The sequence below is a fragment of the Solanum dulcamara genome, chromosome 1 (assembly GCF_947179165.1).
Source record: "Solanum dulcamara chromosome 1, daSolDulc1.2, whole genome shotgun sequence".
NCBI classification, from domain to species: Eukaryota; Viridiplantae; Streptophyta; class Magnoliopsida; order Solanales; family Solanaceae; genus Solanum; species Solanum dulcamara.
This window is the reverse complement of record NC_077237.1, coordinates 6666925-6675565: the sequence shown is the minus strand read 5'-3', so window position 1 is coordinate 6675565 and position 8641 is coordinate 6666925. Positions and strand designations below refer to the sequence as shown.

Sequence of the window (8641 nt, the reverse complement as noted above, 5' to 3'; positions counted from 1 at the left end):
ACTATTTAACCCTTGTGGTCAGGTCCTTTCCATGACCCTACGCATAGCGGGAGCTTTAGTACACCGGACTGCCCTTTATACTAAAAATAGCTATTTAGTTTACTTATCCGATTTATAAATCACGAGATCTTTTTTAATTCTTAATATTAAATAATTACTTATCAAAATATTATTAATAAGATAAATTTAATAAAATACGCTTGTTTGGATGGTTGTTACATGTTGTGGTATTGTATTGTTAATCTAAATATAATATTTGTTTTGATTGTTATTTAAATTCTGTGGTATCGTATCGTTTAAATTCATCATTAAATAATGATGAAAAAACTCATTTTGTTTAACGGCCGATTTAGTGTGATTATGTCGTTACTTTAAAATTTTCTTCTCATTTTATCTTTATTTATTAGTTAATAATTTTATTTTATCATTTAATCTTATTTTTTTATAATAGCTCTATCCGTACTCTATAATTCATTGTAGATTTATCACTCAAATTAAAAATATATGACATAATATAACGATGCAATTATATCATTAAAATAATACTGCAATCATACAACACCATATTTATTCACTAATCTCACAAGTCCAATCACTTCGCCGTTGATCAGAAAACTCTCTTTCTCTCTCCATTTTGTTCATGGCTATCACCAATGCTTTCTGCATTTCCCTCCGATCGGTGATCTCCGACGCCGATTCCGGCGTGTACTCGCCTAGTCCTCCTCAATTCACTGCCTCCAAGTTGCACAACTCGGCCGTCTTTCACACATTTTCCAGTTCCGGCGTCGCCGTTTCTCGCCGGAGAATGTAAGCTACAAACTTGAACATTTTCCTTGTTTCCTGATATACTATTCATTTCAAACTATAAAGTGGCTCCGTGTGTTTATTTGAGTATAAGGTAAACTAAGTTGAAGATTTCGTGTAAAGGTTTGAGCTACATCTTCTAATCGTATTTAGCTGAGAAGCAAGTTTTGATGAATTTAACCTATTTGTAGACTCTATTCGTTATTTAATTGAGGAAGTACTGAAATTGCTACTTGATTTGGTTTCTAAGGAATCATCCGACTTTTTGTGGTATCTAGATTCTGGAGTAGCAAATGAATGTTCTTTTTTTTCTTTTTGATAAGTGGAACTGTAGTACTTAACGATTTCCAGTTATTTAAGTAATTTAATATACATTTGATTGGTTATATGACAAATTTTAGCTGTTTTGCAGGTACACTGTTTCATGCACTCTTGATGGTGTTGATAGTTTGCCACCAGCATTAGTGAGTTTTGATTATCTCTTTTATAGCTAGTTTACCTTGAATAGTCATATTGTTATGTGTTGAAGTGATTACTTGAACGTCTCAAGTTTACGTACAGGCTAGAAATAATCATGTGAATCCTGGTTTGTGCATCTTTTCTCATTTGGATATTAATTTTGTTCATTTTTCTCTCAACTGTATGTTGTTGAGGCTCTTAAGTAATAAATCAAATGAAACATGCCCGAATCTTCTATCTCATAAATCACATTTTGATTTTGAGATACTTGTGAAACTAAAACAAAAACATGATTGATGCATTTCCAGTGTGATGCTGCATCCGGAGAAAAAGGGGAAGCGTTTTGTTGGGTGATAGTTGTTTGACATTCTCTTGTATTTGTTAAAATGCACTGCCTTCCGAAGTTGCAGCTTGGCAGCTGAAGATAAGTAACAGCCATTTAACAAGGAATCTGCTGCTTTTTATCATGGGGGTGGGTGAAAAAAAAATGAATGCTCCATTAAATACTATAATGGCTGATGGAGGATAGAAGAAGTGGAGAAACAAGCAAGTCATTCTTCTATAGAAGATTTAAATGAATTAAACTACAAGTTTTGAAGCTGATAATGGCTTTGAGTTATATTTTGTTTGTATAGCAACTCCATATTTTAGTGATTTCCTGTAAACTTGCGGCAAATGTTAGTGACATCACCATTTGTTGGAAATATAATCATATTACGGGGTGTGAAATCATTTAGAAATGATAACATTATTTTTCTTATGGGATAAATTCCTTAAAAAGTATTGGCAAAATTAAATGCTATTTATAGTTTTACTGAATATTCATAATCATGAACGCGGAAAAAATAGAAATGCGGAGACTTGAAAATCTCCTTTTTCTCCAATCATTAGCATTTTTTTTTTGTACTTTTCTGGCCTTGGATAGAAGGGAGTTGGAGGTCTCGGATTAGGGTAGAAGACTAGTAGGGATAGGATGGTGTCTTGCCATGTGTCGGTTTAGGGTGGTCGTAGGTCTAGGCGTGCCTTTATAGTTGTGCCGTTATTGCCTTTGATTATATTGTTATTGTTCGTGTCTTGTAAAATTTGCATCGCTTTTCGTTTTTTGCCATTATGCTATATATATTGTTTTTTCTCTCTTACTTGGGACTGTGACTTTTGAGCCGAGGGTCTTTCAGAAACAACCTCAACAACCTCTCTATCTCCATGAGGTAGTGGTAAGGTTTGCGTACATCCTACCCTCCCCAGACCCCACTCGTGGGATTTCACTGGGTATGTTGTTGTTTTTCTGACATTTTGCCAAATCATGATAGTGATTATATATTTTCCTTTCAGAAAGGTGAGCAGGAGTCTGTTTCTGTTCCTTTGCCAGTTGTTCAGATAATTCAGGATCCTGAATGCGATGCAACCACTGTGGAAGTTAGCTTTGGTGATCGGTTAGGTCTTCTCATTGACACGGTAAATTCTTTGAATCGCCATTCCTAGCCTGGCACGCCAATGTGCACATGCTTGTTTCTGTTTACTTCCATATAAATGGAATTTTGTGAAGGTTCTTCTCCATCTGATGCCGAATTTTGAAAGACGGGGAAGAGATATATGATATACAACCATCGGAATCTGGTCTTCCTTGTCATAACCATTTCCGCTTGTACATTAGTTGAGGACGTTATATACCACGATGGGAATCGGGTCTTCCTTGTTGACATAGCTGTTTCTGCTTGTAACATTCGTTGTATGTCAGATCCCATATCCGTCCTGTTAAGAATGCTCTGTGAGAGGTCGAGAATTATCATTTTCCGTTCAGATACTTTCCCGACTGATAAGCACTGAATGGACCTACATCACTCTATATATTTTTTAAAAACAATTGATTTTAGTCTCACTCCCCCATTGGTTTCTGATTTGTGTTGCTTACTGGCCACGATCAGTTTTTAGCAGGTAGAGTTTATCACGATTGTTAATACTTGCCTTGTACATTTTATACACGAGGGGAGATTTGGAGGTTAACTAGTTAGATGGCACTTGTCTGCTTGCCTTTCACTATTGGTAAACCTATACATTATTTTTGTGGACTATCTCCTTTTCCAGGGTCTAGTGTTTTTTGTTTTTGTTGTCTTCTCCTCAAATATACATAGCCAACTAGTTGATCTTGTATGTCGTGCAGATGAAGGCACTCAAAGACTTGGGCTTGGATGTTGTGAAAGGAATTGTTACGACCCAGGATTCAGTGAAAAAGACAAAGTTTCTTATTACACGATTGTAAGTGTGTAGATTAACTTTTACTCCATTGAATATGTGCATTGGGGTATTAATACATGGAATTAGATTTTCTGAATATTTGAAGTATTTTGTGATTTATATTCTTTCGTTCATATTATTTATAAGAAAAGATGATTGCTAATCATTTTGGCTATTTGTTATTTTCTGCACAAGTCTGCAAATTTTGAGCATTAATCAGTATGGTCTGCAATGAAAGTTATCTGACATAAGGCATTTTGCGTATTCTTCTTCTTTATTTATCGATTTATTGCTTGCCCTGATACTGATTGATGCTGAATCTTCTCTATAGTATTTTGAGAAATATATGGGAACTGTTGAAGTAATGCAAGTCAAATTAGCCGAATTAGAGCAATGATGTTGGATTATATGTTGCATATTTCAAGGTTGCATAGTTGAAACCCTAATGGTAGATGGAGCAGGGAGTAGGTATGCCTGTACAATGATTTACCCTGTAGCGTGTATGTCTTGTTGTGAAATGATACAGAAATGGAGGATGTCCAAAAGCATGATGTGATGACTACTTGTAATTTTTCTCCAAATTTGTTCACCTTCATATCTGTTTTCTCTGAGAAAGACCTCCAGTGTTATTCCATAACTTCCCTCTATCTCCATTTAACGATATCCCTCCGTGTCTGTCTTTTGGCATATGCCATTATATTTTCAGCTTAGATGCCATTGATTATTGCTCTCCAGGGATACCGGACGCAAAGTTGAAGATCCTGATTTATTGGAGAACATTCGTTTGACCATAATCAACAACCTTATCAAGTATCATCCAGTATGTTTCCTGAACTTCCTTATATAATCTCTAGAAACATCTAGAACCTATACATGTCATTCTGATTGATCTATCCTGTGATAGAAGAATTGTTCATGTTTTCATGTTCGTTAGTTTGCTATTGCAACCTTTAAAGTAGAATGTTTTATGTTTATCAGGAGTCCAGCGAGCGACTTGCTATGGGTGAGGCTTTTGGAATAAAAGCACCAGAAAAGAAGGTGAAACATTCAGATAATTTAGTTGTTTCCTCTTTTCATCTCAGGGCCACAATGCCAATACAACAATTATGCCTCATCCTAAGCTAGCAGAGTTGGATGCATGAAATTTGTTTGGACCTATTTCGGCATCGACATGCTTACAAAATTTCAAGTATTTTACAGCTATTGTTGATATAGATGTTTTTGATGTCATCAAATTGTTTGTTAGTGAACTACTGCTACTACTACTACTACTAATATAACTATAATTATCAATATTATTGTTATTATTTTTAATTATTATTATATCACTCCCTCCGTCCCATTTTATGTTGCACCATTTCCTTTTTAGTCCGTCCCAAAAAGAATGTCACCTTACTATAATTAGAAACAATTTAACATTAAAATTCCCCTTTTACAATGATTTACAACCACAACAATATCTAAGGATTGTTTTAGACCACAAGGTTCAAAGATCTGTCTTTCTTTCTTAAACACCGTGCCAAGTCAAACAGTGCCACATAAATTGGGACGGAGGGAGTATTATTTCTTTGGTGGTGGCGGGAGCCATTTAAATAAACAATTTTGCCACTTCTTTATGCCCCTTCAAATTCATGTGTTCTGCTTTAGGTTCTATGGTTTGGAGGAATGAAGGAAATGCTACTATATCATTCTCACTATCATCTAGAATTCATGATCACTGTTGTTTCCCATTTGAGGCAAATAGAAATAAACAATTTTTCATTGCCCTATGCCCCTTCAAGTGCATGTGATCTGCTTTTGGTTCTTTGGTTTGGTTGAATGAAGGAGATTATTCATCATTCTCACTATCTTCTAGACTTCATGATGACTGTTCTTTTCCTTTTGAAGTCAAGTAACCATTTTGCACTTGAAAAGGGTGTGCATATCAATAAGCTTTGGGCTGTTGACAAATTTTAAATGTGTGTCAATAGAAATAGATATTGGGAGAAATGGTGGAAAAGCAACGGGCAATGTGAAGGTTGTGAAAATATGTTTGTGGTGTCTTGGGAACACTTTAGTTTTATCTTATCATCTATTGGTTTTAGTTCTTGGTGCTATTTAGGTGGCTTCCCATGAAATCTGGTCACACCGTACCAGTAGTCGTCATAGTTGTCATTTCACTGTGAGTTTTTAAATCTGCTTGCATATTAGCTATGACTACATATGGGCACTTTACCTTCCATTCAATTTGCTTGTCTTCCTTGTGATATCTTTATAATTGTCAATACTTAAATAGCGGGCATATGTTATAATTATAACTTCATTCGGGGAATGCTTGCTACTCCCTCACCTATGCCTTTTCTTATTTTGTTCTGCTCTAGGAGGAAATTAATGACCTTGAGCGTTTAAAAGATTTCCTTCAATACCACTGCATTTTGTTGCCCTTGGTAATTTCTCCTCAACCTTTTCGAGTGTGCCTAATAAACTTGTGCTTTGCTCTATGGCAGCCGGATGTTGATATTGCAACTCATATACATGTTAAGGATGATGGACCTAAGAGGAGGTAGCATCTTATGACAGCTGTTTTCATGTGGCTCACAGTTACCACTTCTCGATTAGTTTAATGTTGATGAGCAATTGAAACTGGTGATGCGACACATACTGACATGCCTGTTCTTGTGGTTATTTCAGTATGCTGTATGTTGAAACAGCTGATCGATCTGGTTTGCTGATGGAAGTTGTCAAAATAATGGCCGATATTAACATTCATGTTGAATCAGCAGAGATTGATACTGAAGTAAGCTTCTTTTGTTCCCATCGCGCAGAAGTGCATCTTACATTTGCTATCCAAAAGAAAAGTGTATCTTATATTCTTCCATGTTATTTTCTTCTCTTTAATTTGCTCTCAACTTCACTTTTGAAAATGCATAGGGTCTCATTGCGAAGGACAAGTTCTATGTCAGTTACGGAGGGGCAGCATTAAATAGCTCTTTGTCTCAGGTAACATATAGTTGTGAAGCGATTCCTACAGTCTTAGCAGTGTTTCTTTGTTGGGGTATCTTTTCATGGTTTATAACTCTTTGTAAAGCAGATTGTCCATTTCATTTCATGTTTTCCTTTTGCTAACATGTCTTGCCGATTATGTCAAGTGGTAACAACATATCCAGTGTGGGAGTGTAATCCACGTGTGGGATTTTGGGAGGGTAGAGTGTAGGCAAATCTGACCCCTACCTCATGGAGGTAGAGAGACTGTTTCCGAAAGATCTTCGGCTCAAGTAATGCATATCAAAACAGATTTAAATGGAGAAAACAAAAGTAATGAAGTCATCACAAATAATAGGGAAACATTCTAAAGCATACAGAGAAAAGGACCAGTAACCACAACAAAATAAAATGATAACCGAAGCAAAATAAATATGTAGTAGCAGAAATTGAGGGACCAGAAACTACAAAAATATTGCTAATACGATTGGTATGCAAGGAGAAACCCATCTTGTTGGATAACGAAGCGACGCTGAACTACGTACTAACCTGCTATTCTAGTCACGACCTTCATAATTTCCTATCTAAAGTCATATCTTCAGAAAGCTGGAGATGCACCATGTCCTGTCTAATCACCTCTCTTCAATGCTTTTTCAGCCTACCTCTATCTCTTTCACCACAACCTACCTCTCACACCTTCTCATTGGGCATTTGCATCTCTCCTCTTCACATGTCTTGGCTACCACGGAAACCACCCCCACCTTGTCTCAAATATCTCCATTCCTAATCTTGTCTCTCGTATTTTAGCTATTCTCTTCTTCTGAACATGAGAGTTTTTAACTGACCGACACTCTATCTCATACAACATAGTCTAATAACCACATTCTATAAAACTTTACCTTTAAACTTTTGTGGTACATTCTTGTCGCACGACTTTGGATGCGAGCCTCTATTTCGCTCACCCTGCACCAATATAGTGTGACATCATCGTTAATCTCCCCATTTTCTTCGAATTTAAAGATCCAAAATACAATGTCAAGTGGTAAGTGGTCAGTAACGTAAACATGGGGAACTCTATGGTGAATTGATGTAGCTGAACAAAAATGCTATCAGTGTTGACTAGGATAGTAGTAAGTAAAACCTGGATATTACACCGAGCAGTTAAAGGCTTTAACCTTTTCATTGGTTGTGCTAAATGATTTCTCCGACTCTCTTCCTTACAATAGCGTTGTCCTCTTTTGCTATCTCTAAGTCCATCTTTGAACTTGCAGGTGCTTGTAAACTGCCTGCGCTACTACCTGAGGAGGCCTGAAACAGATGAAGAAAGTTACTAGCCAGCGGGCATCCTCGTATGTACACTATATGTATAACCTTGTCTGCCAATCAATGCAAGGGCTTGAGTGATCGCAGTTGTCATGTAACATAGTATGTCCGTTTTCTGATAGTCGTAATATGTGCTATGCATTTGTGACTCTCCCTTCTCGTCATCAATAAACTGAACAAACTGACAGGACTGTACTAATGTCATGTAGAATTTGCACAATTTCTTCCGATTGTCTTTCTATTCAATGTAAAAAAACACTAGCGGAATCAAAAGACATGACAGTTGTATTTTGTTGCTTAATGCTTTACAATCTCAATAAGAGTGAGCAGTGGAAACGCTAGGTGATGTCTTTACCTTCTTCCTGTTATTGTTATTGGTGAAGGATGAAGGCTCGAGTTTATTAAATAAAACAAATTTGAAAGAGCAATTTGATTAGTTTTAGTGGGACTCTACGATTAAGCCCCTTTCGCCAGATAAAATGCCATTGGCACGCACGGTTGCTGTCAACCTACTTCAGATTGTATGCCAGATAAAATTTCTAGCTTATATTGGCATGCCATTTCTCGCTCTTTAATTTTTTTTGTGCACATATACCTACTTCAGATGTGTGGTGAGGACGCAAGCACATTAGTGACCTAATGTCAAAATGGAAGGAGGCCTTCAATTTTATTTTTATTTTTTAGAAAAGGTTTATTCTTCTAACTTTTGAAGATAGCAAAGTTTTTAATAACTTTTTTATATTTTATTTTTCTTGAGATATAGTATTCTGGGTATGTCAATTTTTTTCTAATAATTCTTTTTTCTTATATGTTTTTTTTATAGGAATAGTAAATAAATAAAATAAGGCCCCTGCCTTTT

General features: G+C 36.1%; 1 protein-coding gene across 1 annotated transcript; it reads left to right on the top strand.

The window, feature by feature from the left end:
- The first annotated feature begins 561 nt into the window (after window positions 1-561).
- On the top strand, window positions 562-8123 carry LOC129900053 (ACT domain-containing protein ACR12-like). The gene is made up of 10 exons (XM_055975029.1): window positions 562-807; window positions 1217-1268; window positions 2596-2718; window positions 3425-3519; window positions 4234-4318; window positions 4477-4536; window positions 5985-6040; window positions 6169-6274; window positions 6409-6477; window positions 7731-8123. Exons 1-10 carry the CDS (start codon window positions 641-643, stop codon window positions 7791-7793), a joined length of 876 nt encoding a protein of 291 aa, XP_055831004.1. The 5' UTR covers window positions 562-640; the 3' UTR covers window positions 7794-8123.
- Window positions 8124-8641: the final 518 nt, after the last annotated feature.